We start from the raw sequence: 23,105 nt of genomic DNA, 5'->3' as shown, positions 1-23,105 counted from the left end.
CCCGTTCCAGAATAGCATCATATCCTTTTCTTTTTAATGGAGTGACCACAAAATCCAATAAAAATGGTTGCGTACCAATGGTTACCGGTTGCGCCCTCAAGATTCCCATTGGTTTGATTTCGTGCTGGTCCGCCGTGAGCAACTGAAATGTAGGTGGCCATAGTGTCGGCTTTCCCAACTTCTTCCAGGTATCCTCCGGTAAGACATTCATGCCGGACCCTCCGTCAACAATTGTCTCTGTCAAAACATTTCCCAAAATCCCCATCTCGACGACCGCCGGATGTCGTCCGGAGGTGAGTGCGAGCAACATCGGGTCTGTTGTCATCACTTCCCTACTGTCCCTTCCTGTGTCCTTCGTTACTTTCGGAAACGGTGTATGATTCAGAATGGCCGTCCGTAACTGGGGCATTGTGAGAAGGAGGTCACTTATCTTGACCGGTGTCTCCGTTTGTAAGATCTGTCGTACAATGTTTTGTTTTGCGAAGTTCCTTGCCAAGGTGCCGGTGATGTCCTTCAACTGAGATGTCCCCACCGACGATGCCTTTGCAATGTCCACCTGCGCTTCCCCCACTTTTCTCTTTTCCTCCGCTTGCCTCCGTGTAATTGCCAGAACCTCCTCTACATCCGTGCCAACAGTGATCAAGTTTACTCTAGCCTTTGGACACTTGGAATCTTCGTGATCACCGGGTCCGCACCATCTGCATAATAATTTTGGTGTGTTTGCCACTGTACAATCTCGCGCAAAATGACCCCACAAATTACATGCTCGGCATTGAACGATCGGCCGTCCGTTTGCATCATACTGGGTTCGACTTCGCCTTCCATTATTATTGTTATTGTTTGCATTGTTGTTATTTTTCCCTCTGCTATTATTCCTATACCCTCCGGATGTGGCACCATCATTGTTTGCATTTCCGTTACTGCCCGATGGGGAAGCTTGTTGCGTAAGAAGCACCTGCGGAGATCCTCTTGTTTTCATGTTAAAGGGGCAGTCTTTTGTCGAATGTCCCATGATCTGACAGATGTCACAGAATTGGTTCTTCAGACACGATCCTTTAGTATGACCGTAGATCTTACATTACGTGCACCACAATTCACTACCTTTTGGCTCTTTCTACATATTTTTAAACTCTTTCATCATTCGAACATATCCTTCTATAAGGCATGAACCTTTTTGTTACTACCTTCGTCGTCGCTGCTATCATCTCCAGCAGATTCATCATCATCAGAGTCAGAGGAGCTGGTTTTCTTCTTCTTTGTCTTTTGCGCACTTTCAAGGTCCAGTGCTCTGTTATAAGCATCGACATATGATGATGGTGGTACAATTTTCATTTTCCTCCGAACTGTGAGCGTAGGCTGTCCACAAACCACCTTTTCTGCAATCCGTCCGCTGGCTTGCTTTCCATTTTGTTTATTAAGTCTTTTAATCTCCTGGCATAGACACGGATAGTTTCGTGCTTCCCTTGTTTGGTATTGAAAATTTCCGCTACGATTTCATTATCATCCCGCAAGAGTTTAAATTCTGCCAAGAACTCCTTTTTAATCTTATCCCAGGTATCCAGCTTCTGCGGATCCATATTCGAAAACCAATCAATCGCGACACCTCGTAAGGTTGCCGGAAATTGCCTGGCCCATTCGTCGGCATCTGTGATTCCATTTGCCTGCCAGATCATCTCACATGTCTTACAATGTCGGATGGGGTCGGCTGTACCATCACCTTCAAATTTCAGCAACTTTTCTTTGGGTCCCGCCATAACTCTGGAGGTTTGCACTGCTACACTAGTCGGCCCTCCCACACCGGCAGTTTGAACTCCCACACTGGAGGTGTCGACAGCTGCGAACCTTGGTGAAGACGAAGGATCCTCCGAAATTGTTTCCCGCGGAAGTCTATCCTGGACGAAGAGGTCACTCCACGCTCGTGCTCCGTCGGCACTGCGAGCCATGCAAGTTGATGCTCTTCCGTCTGAATTTTTTTCCCTCAGCGAACACAAATTCAAGAACTCCTCCCGTGCTTCTTCCACCAATTCCACCCGCTGCCGAGTCTCCTCCAACAATTCCTCCACACTTTGGTTTCCGTCGGCAATCTTCTAAAATCTTCATTGGTGCTCGGCTTGTTGTGCCAGAATTAAATTCTCCTGTGCAGTACGGGTTCCATCTTTTCCCTTCGTCTTATTCCGATCTTTGTTAAGCTGATTTGGCATTAATCTTCATTCCTCCTACCTTCCAGATTCATAAGGCAACGACGCCAAATGTTTACCGTACAGGTAAAGAAATGAACGCATACAGACAATAGAACATGAACAGCAGAACATATATTATTATTCGCAATAGTAGATTATTCCTCCTTTACAAAGATCCCAGACGGGCTATAAATACTACTGCCGAACCTTCCCGAAGGAGTCCGTTGGCCACAAATATTCTATCTGCTACAAACTATCTATCGACGACGTCGGCTATAGAATACAGAAACACTGCTGGACCATCGGCTACAGAATACAGAAACACTGCCGGACCGTCGGCTACAGAATACAAAATACCGCCGGGCCGTCGGCTACAGGATACAGAAACATTGCCGGATCGTCAGCTACAAAATACAGAAACGCTGCCGGACCGTCGGCTAACAGTTCCTGTAGGCATACATGGTATCTTAGGGTTTGGACAGTTCAGGCAGTCAGTGGTGATGACACTTGTTTCAGCTACGATGTAGCCTAATGTAGAGACATGAGCTGTAGCGGAGTCACATCTATCACCAACGGAGATAGCAGCTCCGGAGGTACCGAGGGAGCCGGCTCGTGAGACTCTACCAGATACAGGAGAGACTTTGATACCTGATATGGAGATGGATATAGAAACAAGGGTGATGGAGGTACCGATAGGCGAGGAGTTGGGGACATCGAGTGTCCGATTGGATGTAGTGGGTTCTGATGTAGTGGTTATAGTAGATATGGCATTGCTGACATCACCTGAGTGGGAGAGAGAGCCGAACCCAGAAGGTGAGTGCTTTCCTGAGTACAAAGTTCCACCGAACCTCGACAACTCGAGTGACATACTTGCCGACACCCACATGGGAAGCAGTTTCGGAGAACCCATTACAGGAAGTTGGGCAGACACAGAGTGAGGGAGTTCCGCATAGCGCTGTTGAGCGTACGGCGGAGGCAGTGGAGAGCGCTATGGGTGCACAGCATGAACACCTAGCAGCGTGGGAGAGAGGGATGAGAGAGACATTTCTAGTGGATGTAGTAGCCCTAGCGACTCGGGCTCGCCAGGTGGTAGATTCGACAGAAACTTAGGCGTTGGAGTCAGTGGTGAAGGAGCTGGAGGGAGTCATATCCTTAATGAGGTTGGGATGTCCAGCTACCTTTACAGTTTGTCTTGAGGAGAGGGGATGGCCAGATGTGAAAATTGCGGAGATGCGACAGGACTGGGCCACGACGAGAGACCCTGAGATGGAGAGCCGGGTAGAGGCTCTGATTCAGGAGATAGCGAAGTTATATAGGGAGCCATACTACACTCTTTGGAGGAGTTAGGCGGATCAGGTAGCAGCTGAGAGAGCTTGGGAGGAGTTAGCTGCTAGGTTAGCTTCAGAGAGGGCAGCCTAGAAATTTGAGAGGGTGGCCTGGCAATCCAAGAGGGCAGCTCTATTAGCAGAAAAAGAACAATTGGCAGGAGAGAAGGAGAAGGAGTTGGGAGGAGTCGGAGAGATGATGCAGTCAGCTCTAGAACTTCAGATGGAAGCAGAAGTAGAGTTGAAGATTAGGAAAGAACAGGTCTACAAGCTACGGGTGGAGCTGAACAAGTTGAGGATGCAGACGACCACTACGCCAGGGACGCATCCCTCTGTCTAGTATTTATGCACTGATGTATTTTGTTTATTTTAAGTTTTGTCGTATTGTCGTTTGGAGATGACTTTTCTTTTGGGGAGGTCTGGGAGGATGATGTTGTCGGTAAAATGTATAGTGTAGCCGACGGGTAGAGTAGTATCCAAATGGGCGCGTGACGCTTGAGTCACCCCTTCAGAAAGGTATATGTACACGCCCGAGATGGACTTTGGAATCATCATTATGATCATTGTAGTCATTGTATTCGGATTGTAATCATTAAGTGCATATATGAATAAAGTATCTGTTCTGCGTTGAATCGTGTTATACTAAATGTGTTAAGTTTCTTTACCTGTACGGTAAACAACTATAGGGATGCTGATCTTACCCATCTCAGAATAACTGATTAGTTGGGCTAACCTGAATACCTTTGTTCTCTCTCTTGTGGCTACCTTTATGGGTAAGTAATAAACTATATGTGAATTAAAAAGGTCATGTTATTTCAATTATAACTTTGGTCTAGAAGGAACGCTAAGATGCAATAGGTTGCTTTGACACCAAACTCAATGATCTTCCTCAAGGTTTCTGTGGATCCAAGCCCACAATCCCATCTTGGAATGACCTCAAAGCAACTTGATCCCATCTTGGTCAAACCTCAAGGCAACTATAGGGACGTTGATCCTTACCCATCTCGGAATGACCGATTGGTTTGAATTGCACAAGCCTTTACCGTATTGCATCCTTATTCTTTTCTTCTAGCTTAGAATAAAAGCATGTTAATTAAAATAAATGATTTCAGTATTCCCCTTATTACATTAAAACAGACCATATGATACATACCTACCTCAGAGATACAAGAAGTTTTGTTCTTTGGACAAAATATAATGTCCTTGGACCTTGGCTGTATGCAACCTCCTGACTAATCAGCGTTCAAATGTGTTCACTCCTTACCTTGCTTCAGTTTGATACTCACTGCTGAATGCCTAAATGACATATTAAAGCCTTTCGGAGTTATTTGGATCTTTGCCTTTATTCCTTTAAAGGAATTATAACACCCAATAGAGTGTCCTTAATTTTTAATTCCTTTCTTGTGAGCTTGATGCAGTAATTCCTCTATTATAAATAAATGCTCCTTGGAAATGTCCTTCAGAGAGTCTTTGTAACATGCCAATTTTTCCCATTTCTAACTAAATAGTTAATTATAAACAAATAAACAATATCTTTCATATTCACACGAAAACAAATTATAACAACTACTCTAAGTATTCAAATGAAAGGGATCATCAGTTATAACAGATTAATTGAATCCTAGTCCATTGAAAAAGAGAAACTGATTTAACAATATTAACCACTGGCATAAATTCAACTGAAAGAGTAAATACATAAAAGTAAAGTACTCGTTAAGAGGAAGACAACTTTTATGCAAATCATATTTCTGTCTAGTGCAAGTCTTGGCATCTGGTGGAGAGGAGAAGCATTGTTAGGGGCTTAACCTCCTGACTGCTGACCCTTAAGTATCCCCACACAATCTCAATTGAGAAAGGCTCTCGCTACTTGGGATTAGGCATGGGACAAGCTTGTCCTTCCACTGAACATCCTGGTGTTAAAGTGTCGTCTAGGCAGCCAACTAGGCTATGGAGTCCTTCCCATCAACCCATCCATCCAATTGCTAGCAACCCTAACCTCTAGTGGTCACAACAACAAATATGCCATTAAACCTACCTTGGCTAGGGATTTAAATGGACACTATTTTCCTAAGTACCCACCGCTCGACTTGACATAAATACTAGCACGCCTTGATCACCATTAGCTAAATCAAGCTACAATATTTGTTTAAGTTCATTAACTGTTTATTATATTTCTCATTACTTCTTCTTATCTTACAGGCATAACCCATTGTTAATTTACCATCAACTCACACTCTTCATCTCGACCTTACTGGTCATCCTTGATGAATCTCAGTATGACTATCTATATCCTTGAACAATCATTGTTTATCACAGTCAATTACTTTCTACCCAACCCAGGCTTATGATAGATATTTACATAATGATTTCATATTGTTTATTATGAGTTTCCTTAAATCCTGAGAGTGCTTCTTCTTATCTCAGAGGCATATTAAAGATGCCCCTGAATAAGTATTGCACAGGGTTAGAGATCCTCCAATTCTGATTAAAGTCCTAAAGAACAATTATAATAGTATGCAATAGTTAACCTTGATCCTTATGCATGCTTTATGCAAACAAGGCAGTCAATTCAGAGCTAGCATGTTTGGCTCTATCTAATATATCAATGTTTCTTTCAGAATTCCAAACTCGAACTTTCAAAGCCTTTTAATATAACAAAATGGCTTGAAAAACTTAGAAAGAATGCACAACTTGATAGAGGTATTATCACCCTCAAGTGCTAATGAAAACTGGATTGCTTGGCATGACTCCTTGCTTGTAGATTCTAGCAATGCTGGTACAAATGAATTGTGGTCGAGGAGCAAGCTGATTATGTAAGAAATCACATGTGCAAACCCATGGCACTGTAAGTGCAATCTCAGAATAAGGCCAATGAGATATGAATGTTAATAACAATGAGAAACACGACATTGAATGTGTAGTTTGCAGCAGAGCTTATGTAGTATGAAAATGCTATTGCAATAATGGTGCATGACATTGCATGTACAAATTCTCAACAGAGTAATATGAAATGGTATTGCAGATATGAAGCACGAAACTATGAACGAAGTCTGTAGAAGGTAAAAGAAATCGCCAAAAAAGCTACCATATGTGAACACCCCCATTGATTTATAATGAATTGCATAAAAGAGAATTCTTCTTGCTCTCGCGAGCATGCTCGGTTACAAGCAAGATAAGAAAGGTGGCAATGTCACGAGTTATGCTCAAGAGCCTCTAAAAGGGCTGATAACACGTGGCTATTTCAAAAAGAAAGAAAATATCAAATAGACTGCTGGAAAAAATAAAGTGAGCCGATTACATGAAATATTATTAAAACATAGCCAAAGGTTGGAAATAATAACTTTACTTTGAAGGTGTTAATATAAGGATACCATGCTATATCTATCTATACTTGTATATGCATGTACAGAGGTATATATACACGTCATATTCTGAGCATACATATCTTGGGTATACATCTTATTTTAAGTGGGAATATAAGTTCATGTATGTCTTCTTTAAATTTATACATATATACATATATATGTATGTATATTCATGTACAAGTATATATAGGTACCATGGTATCATTATATTAAGACATGTCAGTTATCACAGAAAGCTCTGACGTTCATGCCAATATACATACAGGTAACAATTTGTTCGATTTAATTATTAGATGCGTAGACCAATTTAATTCATGGTGATCATTTGGTATCCCCTTGCTTGCCTAGTCTAGTTTTTCCCTCAACCAAGGTGGTTTAGGACACATACCTGTTAGTTCAATGGTAGGTGATGCCCTCATGCCCTTTCCATTTCTGGCAATGCTTCCCCCCTCGTTGCATTTCTGCAACAGAAATTTACCATGGTAATAACATATTTCTCATCATTTAATCAAATCAAATTTACTGTATTAAGTATTCATATTAGCTATCCATTTCCAATTCATATAACATCATAATGATTAATCATTATTCCAAATCCCATGAATTTATAATGAATGACCAACACTTCCATTTCACATGAACCATAATGATTAACTAACTTAACCAAATCAACTCACTTCACATGAAGTTCTCAATGGCTATAAAGAATATTTTATTTTTAAGCAAAATAGGGATGTAATAGTCTTGAGTTCTCTACTTGAGTTTGTTTTAGAAATTAATAATCCTTTGACTTCTAGTTTCCTTAATCATTGTAGATAACTGATTTATCGTTTTAGAGATATAGCATTTCTGTGATAAATAATTTATCTCTACTATTTTCTTGAGTTACACAGGGAGGGCAATAATGGAATGATTGTTTGCATATGATCTCTGATGGCTCTTCAGAGTGAATATTCAATGTGAATATTATTGGGGTGTATAAGGGAGTAATTTTCTTGTGCTTAATATGAATGTAACAATGGTGAATAACAATTATCATGGTTTGTGATTGTGAAGAAATGGATGCAATTTAATGTTTGTTGAGTGTCTTAAACGCTGATTGGAATTTCTTTGTCTATTCTCTCTCAGCAACAACTGAATAAATTACACTATCTTGACTAGGAGGTTTGGTCCTTTGCCTCTCTATGTGTTGTTCTTTGTTGCTCGTTGTTGACCTCTTGTTTGTATTTTGTGATGTCCCCTATCCGGTCCTACCAGATTTGGGACTGATTCCAAAATATCAGGACTAATTATGATTATTGTTGATGTGCAAATGTTTCCCCAATATAGATTAATATCTGAAATCCAATAAGTGTATTATCTATAAGAATATAAGCTGCAACCTTTGTATGTATACACTATGATCCTCTTCAATATAATATATGCTTGTGTTTTAATATATGTCCTCATCTAATAATTAAACTACATTTTAATATCCTCTGTAACCGTATATGTATAACTTGTCATTTGATCCCTTCTAAAATATATCTCTTGGTGATTATGTGCATATAAATTTTAGTATAAACTTGTAGGTGCACTTTCAGTACACCATTTTAAAAACTTTTAAAGTTGCCTCCCATAAAGAATTTCCCAAAAATTGTTCCCAGTATGCTTAACAAAGTTTCTATGAAGGATTGAATTATTTTTGGGTCTAGATATACATATGTAGAAGCAAATAGAAGTCAAAGTTCATTTTTCCACCATGGAGAAGCACTTTTTGAATTTTCCGCAATGGAGTAGTCAACTTGGGATTTTCCACCAAAGGAAAAATGAAGTGTAGTGGAAAACTCATTTTCCACCGCGACTTTCGCAGTCATTTTCTAGTTTTCCACAATGGAGTAGTCAACTTGAGATTTTCCACCAAAGGAAAAATGAAGTGTAGTGGAAAATTCATTTTCCCTTGCGACTTTCGCAGTCATTTTCAGATTTTCCATTGGAGAAGCACTTTTTGAATTTTCTGCAATGGAGTAGTCAACTTGGGATTTTCCACCAAAGGGAAAAAGCAGAGTGGAAAACTCATTTTCTGCTGCGCCTTTTGTAGTCATTTTCAAATTTTCCATTGGAGAAACACTTTTTGAATTTTCCGCAATGGAGTAGTCAACTTGGGATTTTCCACCAAAGGAAAATGAAGTATAGTGGAAAACTCATTTTTCACTATGACTTTCGCAGTCATTTTCTAATTTTCCATTGGAGAAGCAAATATTTCATTTTCCAGCAAAAGGAAAAATGCATAGCGGAAAATTCATTTTTCGCTACGACTTTCACAGGCAAAGTCCAATTTTCCACATGAAGAGAGAAAAGGCAAATCTCAATCCACAATAAAGGTATATGGAGTCTAGCATCAAGATCACTCCAGAAAAATAATTTGTGAATCAATCTACATCAAAATTGTGCCCACTACATGGAAATGGAAAATTCATTTTTCACTGCGCCTTTCACAGTCAAAGTTCAATTTTCTAGAAAAGGGAGAAGACCAAAATTAGATTTTCCACTATAAGCATTCCAGAGAATTTCTCCCAAATTTCAATAGAGAATTAACATTGTAAGCATGCAAGATAACATTTTTGCAGATTGAAGACATGGATTATAGAGCATTGAAAGAAGAATGGCTAGAAACTTTATTTTATTAATTCTGATTTTGTAGCAGTCATATAGAGCAGAATTCAGAAATTCATATCTTTTGACTCATTGATTATTTTTCCGATCGCTCTGGTCAAGATGAAGATAACTAAGTTTGGAAGAACATATCCATAAATGAGCTCAATCCAACGGTGGAATAAAAAGATATGCCCCACGAAAAATGACTCGTTTTTACCTGGCAGTAGTATTTATTTTGCTGTCCGCTCAACAAAGGAAAGATTTTGATATTGATTTAACATATTTAAATGTCAATTGTTAAAATATAATTTAAATATGTTAATATCTATCATTATTAACTTTAAAAGTTAATAAGCATATCAATTTTCAAAAGGAAAGGATGAGAAGTCAAAGAGACAAGAACTGAAAAGTCACCGAAGGAAACCAAATGGTTGCTGGAGAATGTATTTATTGTAAAACCTTTTCATATGCAGAGGTTCTTCTTTTCTGCAAGAGACAGAGAGCGGGAGTAGGGGGAAGGAACTTAGTTAATTTTTTTTTTTTTTTTTTTGCATTTTCATTATGCATGTTAAGAGTTTGAGTTTTTGTAATAGATTGAGCATAAGTTGTGAGCAAATAAAATTTGAGTATTCTTATCTGTGATGTTCAAAGCAACAGGGGTTTTATTCTAAATCAGAGCATTTAGTTATTTTTCCTTTGATTATTATCAATCAGAGTATTGTTATTTTCAGTTTTGGGCATCATCTTCCATCTTGTGTTGAATAATGAATGGGTTGTAGATCAGAGTATTTGCATACGTTCCTATTGCAAGAATTGGGATTATTTAACACTCTCTTTTATTTCATTTTCCACAGCATTTGCATACATAGCATTCGCATTGCATTACCAATGTCGGGGAGTCATAGGAAGTGTGAATTCTTGGGGTTGGCTAGGTGTAGAATTGAATTCTCTGCCTGAGTTAGTTTTGTCTAGGGCTGGCTTGGTTTTCCTCTTCCGTTCTCGGGTTAAGAACGTACCCAATTAGTTTAGGAACAAACAAATTCATTGAATATCATTGATAAGGGAGCTGTACCTTTCAATTCAGAGAAAATCTATCAATCTCATGATAGATTATCCAACTGTTGGTATCAAATTGTTTCTCACAGGTTCGGGCATGTAAGAGTTACATTGGAAAGAACAATCTGTTTACCAACAAAACTGTGTTCTCCTAATATGAATTGCAATTCGTATATATGAACTATGAGCATTCTATATAGACCCTTACTACAATATCTTTTGTAGTATTCGGTTTCTACTCATCATCCTCAGAAAAGAAGATTTATGTTTGCTGACTGGGAGAGGTTATAATTGTTTCCTTTCTATTCCTTATATGCCTTCCAAAATGATGGGAAAGGTCTCTTATATATATGAGCAAAGAATCATATTTTATGGGGTGTTGTCATGCATTTTGTCATCACAAAATGTTGGTAACAACATGAAACTTTTTCAAGCTTAGTTTCGCATTTCTCTGAGTTTAGCTCATTATTTAATTGGTTAATATTGATCAACCAATCAATACCAATTGATATAATGAATCCTTTTACTGAAGGCCTTCGTCAAGTCTTTTTGGTTTTGCTTTTTGTCGAGCCTTTGCTTGATTTTTGAAGCCTTCATTGTCCATTCTTTGCTTTTGAGTTTGCGTTTGTTTGTTTTTTAATCTTTTGGTTTTACTCATGTCATGCCTTTCACTTTTCCCTTCAATTCGGTCTAACCTAGAGGTCAATCGGAGTTGTCAATCAAGAGTTATGCCCATTTTAGTGCTTCAAAAGTGGACCTTTTGGGTGCAATAGCATGAATTAAAAATATGATGTTATATTTTCAATTTGACTTTCACTTTTTGAAAAAATCACTTATATTCACTTTTTGTTATGTTTTTAAGTTACTTTAACTTCAAATTTTTAAATTAAAGTGACAATAGTGCACTTTATGTTATAATTTCAAATTTAGTTATTTTTTAATTTTCACTTAAAATAACTATATAACTATATAGTTTCAGTTTAATTTATGGTTTTAAAAATCAAATGTTTATTTAAATGTTACTTTTAAATGATGTTTATATGTTATATTTCTAAATATGATAAATAAATGTTGTTTATGACCCATTTTGTAACATTTTTGTAATTTTAATTGAATTAAATGACTTAAGTCTTCATAAGTGGATATTTTATACGCAATAATATGTAAAATCCATCAAAAGTGGACATTTTACATGTCTTTGCATATAAAGTTCAACTTGTTATCAAAAGTGGAAATTTTACATGTCTTTGCATATAAAGTTCAACTTGCTATCAAAAGTGGACATTTTACATGTCTTTGCATATAAAGTTCAACTTGTTATCAAAAGTGGACCTTTTTTATGTCATTACATCAAAAAGTTATTATGTAAGTGGACTTTTTTTGGTGTAATTGCATCAAAAGTGAAGTTTTCATGTCTTTGCATCTAAAAAGTGAGATGTAATTTAAAATATGCAAGTGAACTAAAAAGATCCGATTTTAACCAAAAACATGTTTTAATGTGTGCAATGACCTCCAAAAAGTTTGATTTTGAAGAATATGTTCTTGCCCTCCAAGAACCCGATTTTGATCATAACTTGAGATTTTCTTAATGGATTTGCATGAGATTTTTTCCAATAGGGTCGTTTTTGCTTGGCAATGGATTTTCTAACATAAAAAATGGATTTATCTTGCTAAAAAACGTTTTTTCCAAACTCCCTCCAAGGGCACATTTTTGGAAAAATCTTCTAAAAAAATTCATTTTTAATACATGTTTTTGCTCCAATCCAAATCGATTTGCCATTTTAAGTTTTTGTCATTGCATTGTGATACACATTTTCATCTTTAGAAGCCAAAACATTTTTGTTTCATGTTTTTTTATGAATCACGTTTTTGCTTAGAATGCCCAGAAAATTGGGGTTTTAATCCATTTTTTTGCATTTTGGAGTCACGTTTTTGCATTTTGATTTGTGTATATGCATTTGGGAAAGTTGTTTTTGCATTCACAAGTCAAAAATGACTCAAAAACATGCATTTTTTGGTCACGTTTTTGCAAAAAGGGCCTAGATTTTTGTATTAAAAAGTCATGTTTTTGTTCAAAAAACTCAAAAAAAAGCATTTCCAGCCCATACCTTTGATCAAGAGGGATTTCTTTGAGTTTTAAAAGCATGATATTGTCTTTGAGACCATGTATTTGACACTTTCATGTCAAATTCAACCCTTCATTGCTCATTAATTTGTGTTAAATGCAAGTATGGAAAAAGTCAAAAAGTTGTTTGAAAATCCGGATTTGAGGAAGAATTGGTCTTCAAATTCTATGATTCGGTCTATTTTGGCTCTTTAACCCCCAAGTAAGTGGACATTTTCAAACTTGCTCATCAATTCATGCTTATCATGCTATTTCCATGCATATTTTAGCTTGAAATTGCACATTTGTCCATATATATACCATGAAAACTGCATTTTGCCTTTAAAAATGATGAAAACTCTCATTTTTACACTTGGAATTTTCCCAAACTCCAAATTCGAAATTGCATGTTGAAGTCTTTGCATATTGACATGTTTGAGTCTTTTGCCAAAGGCATGTGTTTGTTTTGTGCTTGTTTATGTTGTTTGCTTGCTTGCTTTTTCGTTTTTCTTCTTTTGGAAGAAATTGCAAGTTCTTTCTTAAGAATTTGAGCACGTTTCACTTCACTCCACATTCCATTTCCATTTTTCTATGTCACAATACTTTGCATCTCATCTAACAAATGTGATTACATGTTTTCCATCTCATTCACCATCCGCACATGCATGTAATCCCATTCACCACATTCCATTTCCATCCCTCCATATGTATTTGTGTCTCCATGAGCAAATACATATTTTCGCATCTTTCCATGCTTTGCACCTCATCCTCCATTCGTATTTACATGTAAAGCGCATCCTCCATCCACATTCGCATGTCATATCATTTCTCATTCCTCATTACATTTAATCCATTTCCGTGTAATGATATCTTGAAAACCCAAGTCACATTTTGGAAATCAACAATCTCCATTTGCACGCATTCCCATGCGCTAAACACTTTGTCAAAAAAAAAGAAAAAAAAGAAAAAAAGAAGAAGGTAAAGGTGTTGATGGAAAGTTGTTCCGAGTTTACATTCGGACATCATCAAGAAGGTTTTTAAAGTGTTAGAGAATTTGGAATGTGCCAATCTACAAAAGAGAATTCACAACAACTTGAGTAAGAAAAGCTAGATTATATCAAGTTTCCACATGACAACGGACAATTCGTCAAAGTTAGAGATTATCAAAAGACGCAAGACCATGATTATCAAGGTGAATGCAGCGGTACAAAGTACAAAAACTCCCAATCTTGTTATCATTCGGGATAACGTCGCTAAGTACAAGGCCTTTTAGGACAATCCCTAGGATTTTTTCAATTCTCTTCCATCTTCTTTCTTCTTCTTCTTTCATGTTTGTATTGAAGAGGATGTACTGCATGAAAATGTGTAATTACATGTAATGCGAGTTGCATGTAACCTTATATTTTCTCTTTTAGTTAGACTAGGTCAAAGTTGGTTGAGTTGCTCCCACTTTTTCCTCCACCTTTTTCTCAACTCCTATGCCTATATAAAGGAGTGACCCCTAATTGTAAAAATCATCTTTTGTTGTATGCAAGAAAGCTTTGCCACATTTGTGCAAGCATAACTTTAATTGTCTAGTACGAATTTGCGAAAAAAGTGAATAAAAGAAGCAATTGGATTCGAAGCTTTGACTGGAAGCAATTGTGATACAGCTAATTAGAAGTTTTGACTATAATTTGTGCCTATTTCTTGATTCATGTTATTATTGTGTGTTCAATAAAAGAGCATAGTGATTTAAGAAGCAATCGGAGCCAAAGCTTTGACTAGGAGCGATTGTGGAAATATATAGCTAGAAGCTTTGTCTATAGCTTATACTTCTTTCTTAATTCACAAAATAGTTAAGTTATTCTTACTTTTGGGAGTCTTTGTCCCTTAATTGTAAAACTTTTACATATAGAAGTATGACCGGACTTAGAGCCAAACCGGTACATTTTCAGCTAGCCTTTGAGTTGGTGAAGGTTTATCAGTATTACTAATTCCAGCTCTTGATAGAAGTGTAGTTAGAGATCCACCTTGCCCATTACTCACTCTACAAGTAAGTGGATTCTTTCTTGAAAGTTAAGAAGAAAAGATATTGGTAACACTCATTTTATAAAATCTCTTGACTTTTTGCTTATCTTGAGTTGATCCAAGGAACGGTGAGAAGGGGGAGCCTTCCCTTTAAGGTAGGAGAGACTCTATCTCACACACTGTGCCCGGTCATCCTATTTTGCGACTGGATTTTTACCCAAAACTGTTGGTTGCAAAACATCCACCCAACATGGGGCATGTCCCTATGTCCTTGCATAATCGTTACTCTTGGTAAATACTAACCATATATTTTTAATTATCTTGATTAGTTGGGTAACTGGTCGCTGACTGAGTTTATAATGGTTGTGTCTCCTCCCATTATTCTAAAGACACCTATTATTAATCCCTATTTGATGCTAATCAAACCTACACCAAAATGATTTGAAGGTAATACAACTCAGTGATCCTTTATATGAGTCCACCGTGCTTTGTTTTGAATTGACGTTCTTCTAATTTTAATCACTCCTTATTCTTGATTCATAATAGTGGTCTTTATGATGATCTTGATCGATAGATGCCATTAGTTGGTTTCCTTAGCATGGATGAGCTAGAATGGTTTTGCATGAGAAACGACATCAATTTGGTTTTCGTGGATGAGTTCGGTGCTTATGGTAGCTGCAAGGAAACTTTGTAATCATTCCCCCGATGCCTTGATTATTTGTCAAGAATTGTAAGTCATAATTGTGGCATATTGTCATCCAACAAAAGATGGTTCTCCTATTTTCTATCACTAGCATTTTATTCATTTACTAGTATTGTTATTATTGCTCATGTGTCTTTAGCGATATAGTATATTTCTTATTGCTAGTTAGTATGTGATAATTCTTATTTAGTATTAGATGTTCATATAATACTTGGTGTATATTATACAATATACTTTTGGTGGTACATATTATATTAATATATACTTTCGTTTGTATGATAATATTAGTTATATTATTATATATATATTTTTAATAAAATTTATTTTCTATTCATTTCTTAAGATATTTTATTATTCATTAATAAATTCTACTACGGAATCAGGGGACATCACAGTCCGTCCCTCTCAAAATTGCTTGTCCTCAAGCAATGTGAACCTTTGGATCCATTTCAACCTTTAATCCAATTAACCTGAAGCAAAAATCTCACCTTGATTAGAACAATAATATTTACCAACAAAATATGAAAATATTTCACCTTGAAATTAGAATAAATTTACAATTATTAACATGTCATATCAAAAAAATTGAATACTAAATTGAATTACTAGGGACAATTCAAGGACACTTATCTTGATCTGTTGCAACACATTTGTACTCCCGATTGTGCATTAACTTCATCCATGACGAGTCTTGATGATTAATCCTTGTAATCTTTGGTAGGGATTTTATCTCTTCCGAAATCTTACGGATACTCTTCCAATATGCATTCGTAATTCTTAGGGGAGACTCTATCTCACCCTCGGCCTCTATGGATATCCCTTTAGGATTATCCTGCTTTATAATCCTTAGGAGAGACTTTATCTCGTCCTAAGCCCCTATGGATATCCGTTGGGATTATCCCTCTTTCTAATCTTTAGGAAAGACTTTATCTCATCCTAAGCCTCTATGAGTATCCCTTTAGGACATACTCATTTCTTATGATCCTTAGGAGAGATTTTATATCCTAGGTCACTAGGGATATCCCTTTAGAATTATCCCTCTCTATTTAATCCTTAGGAGAGACTTTATTTCGTCTAAGGTCTCTATGGACATCCTTTTAGGATTACCCATCTCTATAATCCTTGGGAGAGACTTTATCTCACCCTAAGGCCTCTATGGATATTTCTTTAGAACTACCCATCTCTATAATCCTTAGGGGAGACTTTATCTCTTCCCAGGTCTCTAGAAGTGTATGATCTCTATAGCTTCATACAAGGAGACTTTGAGATGTAACTCAACTTGCATACAAGTTGCAATTCAATAATACTAACAATACAATAGGGTATGAAGCCTTGCTCTTAGGTATAATTGCTGCGAAGCAGAGAGGAGTGAAAGCCTTAAGAGGTCAAGGAGACACAAAGCTTATAGTGAAGCAAGTTCAAGCTTAGTACACTGTAAAGGATGCAAGGCTTAGGAACTATAGAAATAGGTCTATCCAATGCATACCTACCTCTAGAATGCTTCCACTTATGTGTGAGAAATCTATCAAAATTCAGATGTTGCTTTATTGCCTGCAATATAGCATCCCACTTTGCAAAGTGTTCCACCACGTCATCTTCAAAAGGGGCAACCTCAGGGTCAATACTAACTACATCTGCCTCGGGTCTCAAAAATGTGGGCCTCTACAACCTATCATATGTGCCAGTATGTCTACTCCTGTCGACCTTGTCAGCTAACTTGTCACGATCCTCAACTCTTGACTTGTCACCATGTCTGTATCTGTCATCTACTTGGGATCAGTATGAACTTGCAAAAGCATTATGATCCCTGTTTCATCTCTAGGTAAAACAATATGCTACAACTTGTCAGAAAGTTGTTGCAACACCTCAACATGTTGCTAACCATGCGCAAGATCCTTGAATGTCTCTCTAGCCTCTCTGCCAATCTTAGAACCTGTGCCAATGTCTCTGTATCTCGTACTAGTAGAGACACCCAAACTATTAGCATCCTTGTCACTAATCAAACCAAACTAAGTATCAGGCTTTTCATCTTTAGGTGGTGAAGTACACCCTCTGCGGGTATAATGTCTACGTAGAGATCGCTATCACCATAGTTTGTAGACTCAGACTCGGAGAGTACTTGGCAAGCTCAAGATTTTTAACTCGAAAAAAACTCGGCATATACTCAACAAAAACTTGGGGAAAACTCGACAACTTAGAAAGTACTAAAATATAAAATCTCTTAAAGAAACATATATTTTTTTGTAAAATACAATTATAAAATGTATTAAATTAGTAATTGACATTTCAATAGAGAAAATGTATAGTTTTATAGCACTAAAATGATGTGAAAAATGCATCTAATCCAATGTTTTCCCTGCATCAACATTTTTACCTACGTTTTTTAACATCTATAAATATGCGAGAGTTAAACTTGAGAGTACTTGCCCAGCAAAAAAATTTGAGAGTACTCGGCAACTCTGAGAGTACTCGGAGAGTTTGCAAACTATGGCTGTCACCATCGATGTCACTAAATACCATTCACTGAATCAATCTAATAACTAAGCCCAATTCTTGAAGGTTGGTAGGAAATCGTTCTGATACCACTGTAATAACCTTGCTCGGTTAAAGCTTTAACAAACATTAATTTCTTTCACTAGTCAATAGTTTGGCATTTCATCAAACACTTTGCAATCATCCTCTGAAAGTTCAAATGTGTAGTTTCTTGGTTTTGCGAATTTTGGAATTTCCAGTTAAATAATCAATATTGAATTAGATAGAGCACTAATGTAATTACTAGCAATGCCAAGTTAAACTTCGAATAAATTGTAAGGAAAATTTGCATTCTTTCAGTATGTTCTAACAACACATCAATTCATATGCATTAACAACAATTTATTAAATTTCCCTTAACTTGGAAATGTTGGTAGACTCCACCAATGAAATGCAAACTGCTATGATGAAATGCAGCCCCTCTTTGTGACCAAAGGAATTGTTGAAATGCAAGGTGGTTCCCTCCAATTGCCACACTGCCTCAGTTTGAATTGACAACCCCTTGCACATCAAAACACATGCACAAAGACCAATCGTAGGTTCCTAGAATTAGATCATAGGCCTCAAAAAAGGAAACATAGGGCTCATTAAATGAATCACAGGCCTTGTTAAACAGTGTAACAATAGTATTGGGGTACGCCGGGACAAGTTTCTAGGATGCGGGGAAAATGGACCTCATTTTCAAGACGGCTAGGGGATGGTGGCAAGGGGAGGACGAGGCATGGAGGGGTGTTGTATAGTATACATATAAAACTTGAAATGCTAGTTATAAAATGATGTTTTAGTAGAGCATACCAAGTTAAAATCAGTGTTACGAGACTCGCCGAGTCAAACCAGGACTTTGCGAGTCCAAGGCAGAGTCTCGATTTTCGAGGCAATCTGCCTCTGGACTCGAACTCGGTCGAGTTTTGGCAGAGTCCAGTTGGACTCGCCGAGTCCATGGACTCGCCAGTTTCATTGAGTCCCGAGCCATGGACTCTTGTCGGCAGCCAAGAAGGAAAAAGGAAAAAAAAAAAAAAAATGCTTTGTTTTATGTTTACTTTTTTGGTTCTTATAACATATTATTGACCTAAAAAGGTCATTCCACCATTTGCTTGTGCTCACAAGAGAGAGGAAAGAGTTAGAGAAGAATATTGGGGTTTTGAGAGAGAAATCAACAAACCGGTTGGCTCTCCCGTATTGATTGCTAATGGTTTGTGCATCTTTGTAGCTTGCATTAAAGCATTGAGAGGAGCTTAAGGGAGCATTTGGAGGAGGTTTCTACAAAATTGCATTTCCATTGTTTGACTTTGTGCAAATTTGAACAGGTAAGCTACAAGTTGCATTTCTTTGTGTTGTTTTTTAATATGTTTTAAACTTCTACATTCGTATTTTTTAGTATTTTTACTTCTCATTTTGTTTACATTTGTTTGGTCTCTACTACTAGTCTACTATCTACTATTTTTTACTTCTCATTGTGTGTACATTCACATTGCAGCAGGCTAACAACAAACACATTGAAATTTGACATAATGTTTCAAGGTGAGGGAAGTGGAACTAGGCCTATTTAACCCTAATGTAGATCCAAGTGCAATAGCAAGGGCTAGGGCTTGGAAACATGCCATCTCGGGGCACAAAAAGGGAGTTGTTACATGTTGGCATTGCGGTGTAGTATATAATGGGGGAGGAATAAATAGATTGAAGTATCACCTAGCACATATACTTAGACATGATGCTAAAAAATGCAAAGATGTACCCCAAGATGTTATGCGAGACATGCAAACCCTTCTAGTGGAAAAAATGGAGAACAAAGAATTGAAAAAGAAGCAACATGAAGAAATGGCACAACTAGCCGGAGCCTAATAGGGATCTTCTAGTTTTCGCTCTCTATTATCCCCTACTCCACCTATGGATGCTACTGCTTATATGAGTGTGACCATTGGGCCTCGCATTTGTAAGCAAATATCGATACTTGATTCCATGTTTGCTCCATGCACGGCTCTAGGTGCACAATCATTGCTTGAGGGCATGGGTTGGAACAAGGATAAACATGATTATGCAAAATTGGCACTTGGAGACTTCTTCATCTACAACAACATTTCATTCAATGCAGCAAGGTACTTATTTATTTAAATTTAAATTTATGTCTTCTCTTGCTTTCAAAGTTTCAACCTTCAAGAGACAATAATATACTTATTTTTTTAATTTTAATTTGTATTTTGTTTTCAAATTTAGCTATAATATACTAATTTGTTTAACTTTAAATTTTATTCTATTTGTTTTAGGTCCCCTTATTGGCAAATTGGAATCGATGTTGTCGCTGTTTGTGGTTCGGGGTTCAAAGGCCCTAGTGCTGAAGAGCTAGGAGGCCCTATTTTGAACCAAAGGGTGGCTGATGTAGAAGTTGAAATCAAGGAGCAGCATGGAAGAGGAAAGGTTGCACCATCATGACTGATGGTTGGACTGATAGAAGGAGTAGAATACTCCTCAACTTTCTTGTCTCCTCATCAGGTAAACTGTAATTGTATTTAGAGTTTTGGATATTAAAAATTTAGAAGTAGAACTTGTACTTAAGTGATTAAGTTTATAAATTATGAATTTATAAATTATCATTCATCATTAATCATTATACTAATTTGTTTTTTTTTCTTCAGGTGCCACGGTTTTTTTGAAATCAATTGATGCCTTAGGAAAAACAAAGAATGCTGAATATCTTTGTGGGATAATGGATGAAGTGATAAAGGACGTGGGTGAGGAGAATGTGGTGTAGATAGTTACAGATAATGCAGAAAATTATGTTGCTGTAGGAAAGCTTCTTATGGAGAGACACCTTCACTTATTTTGGATCCCTTGCACTGCTCACTGCATTGACCTCATGTTAGAGGATCTTGGTAAAATCCTTTGGATAAAAACAATTATAGAGTGAGGAAGGAGTGTATGCAAATTCATAAATAATCATACATGGGTCTTCAACCTCATGACGAAACACAATGAGCAAAAGGAGTTGTCTCGTCTAGGGGTTAGTAGATTTGCAACCAATTTTCTCACATTGAAATCTTTGCTTGATTCAAATGGAGGTTTGAGACACATGTTTGTTAGTGAGGAGTGGATTGCATCATCATATGCAAAGACCACTATGGGGATTGCTGCAGCTGATTATGTTTTTGATGAGGCTTCTCTTTGGACACCGATTGCTGATATTGTCACGGTAATTTTCCTTTTCGTCCTCATTTCGACTTTATTTTGTTTATGAAATTATGTTATAAATTATTGTTCGTTTTAAAAAAAAAAACTTAAAGCTGATGATTTCTTTTCCAACTTTCATAATGATTGCAGTTTGTAAAGCCGCTGCTTGTTCTCCTACAAACTACTGATGGAGAGAAGCCCTCAACGGGCTACATTTATGAGGGCATGGATAGGGTGAAGGAGGCCATTTGCTCTTTTTTTTGCAGGGAATCGAGATAGGTATGGGCCTATATGGGATGTCATTGATAGACATTGGCACAATCTACTTCACAGGCCTATACATGCAGCGGCCTACTTCCTTAATCCATCATATTAATTTAGCCCACATTTCAAGGCTGATGATGAGGTGTGGAGCGGCCTCTACGATGTTATAGAGAGAATGTCACTTGATTCAGTAGTTGGAACAAATATAGTCCGTGAGATTGAGCTATTTAAGAAAGCTCAAGGGGACTTATTTGCACGGGAGTTGTGCAAGAAAAGTAGGACAGAATTGATGCCTGGTAAATACTAAAAATCTTTGATTTTACATGCTAATTTCTAATAGTAATTCTATTATGATATTACCATTTTAATTTGATAAATTCAAATTTATTGATATGATTCAAAATTTTCTTGTTTCAGATGCATGGTGGGAGATGTTTGGCACAAAGGTGCCAAATTTACAGAAGATTGTGATTCACATCTTGAGTCAGCCATCTAGTGCATCAGGATGCGAACGTAATTGGAGCCTATTTGAGCACATACACTCAAAAAAACGCAATAGGTTGGTAGTGAAAAAATTAAATAATCTTGTCTTTGTTCACTACAACTTTCGCCTTCACCATAAACAGATCCTTGGCACCAATACATCATCGATTGTATTAGAGAATGTTGATCCTCATGCAGAGTGGAACACAGAGATGGCTGATCTTGTCTTCAGTGATGAAGATGTGGAGTGGGTAGATCAGGTGGATCGGGAGGCTGAGGCAGTAGCGATGGCAGCTGAGGAGGCTAGAGTGCGAGGAGACAGAGTGCAGGACCCTGAGGCTAGGAGTGATGGATCCTAGTCTGATGACGAGGATTATGTGGGTGAGGATGAGGATGATGATGAGGATGAGGATGAGGTTCAGGCTTAGCCTCAAACACAGGGAGAGAGGATGGCTTTGGAGTCTTCCATGACTTATCTTAGATGCACTCGTCGGAGGACATAGACTACTATGAGCCTTAGTCTTCTAGTTGTTATTTTGATATATGTTTTGAACTTTTGAATTTGATACCATGGATTTTGTAATCCATGAATATTGTAGACATTTGAGTCTTTGACATTGGAGTGATACTATGTTTATTACTTTATAGTTTATAACTTTATATTGTGTTATTCAGTTTTTTTCCTTAAGAAATTCACTTTTATACTTATGTGATCTATGCAAAATTGTGTATGTGTATTAAGTAGCTTCTATTTATTTCAATTACTATGTATTTGATGTTAATTGACTAAAAGATGCATGAAACAATCTTAAAATCTTTAAAAATCTTTGAATTTCATGGGTTTTTCAATTTTCTGAGTCCTTGCTGAGTCCTTGCCAAGTCCGGTCACCGGAGTCAGATTTTGACTTTCAGAGTCAGAGGCGAGTCCGAGTCCCGTAACACTGGTTAAAATATTTAAGATAGCAAAATTGCAACATGAACTAGAACTATTGAACATTGAACATAGTAACATATTACATACCCAATAGTAACATTCTAAAATCAAAATCCAAATAGAAATTCAAGTACCCATCCCAGCGGCTACATGGTTGTAGAATGGTGGAGGTGAGGGTACTTGGGTACTCAAGTACCCAGTGTGGGATGTCTTAGGGACGGGTACTTCAAGGTTTGAGAGGGGGTGCGAGTCCCTGTGTTATATTGTTATTAAATAAATTGCAATCCTTTGTTGTTGGATGTAGGCCCTCCAAAGTCATACATAGGCCACTGAAAGTTGATTGCAGG

At 37.3% G+C, this 23,105-nt stretch overlaps 2 protein-coding genes across 10 annotated transcripts in view; both read left to right on the top strand.

Annotated features, from left to right (window-relative positions):
• LOC149555669 (uncharacterized) overlaps positions 1-23,105 on the top strand; it is a 247,924-nt gene that overhangs the window by 57,409 nt on the left and 167,410 nt on the right. The window lies entirely within an intron of this gene.
• On the top strand, positions 20,582-22,512 carry LOC149555670 (uncharacterized). Its single transcript, XM_089833673.1, has 3 exons — positions 20,582-21,099; positions 21,228-21,637; positions 21,759-22,512. Exons 2-3 carry the CDS (start codon positions 21,517-21,519, stop codon positions 22,181-22,183), a joined length of 546 nt encoding a protein of 181 aa, XP_089689799.1. The 5' UTR covers positions 20,582-21,099; positions 21,228-21,516; the 3' UTR covers positions 22,184-22,512.

Source organism: Cupressus sempervirens, chromosome 5 (assembly GCF_028749045.1).
Source record: "Cupressus sempervirens isolate cs-2001-9-10 chromosome 5, ASM2874904v1, whole genome shotgun sequence".
In the NCBI taxonomy this organism is placed as follows: domain Eukaryota; kingdom Viridiplantae; phylum Streptophyta; class Pinopsida; order Cupressales; family Cupressaceae; genus Cupressus; species Cupressus sempervirens.
This window is presented reverse-complemented; position numbering and strand designations above follow the sequence as displayed.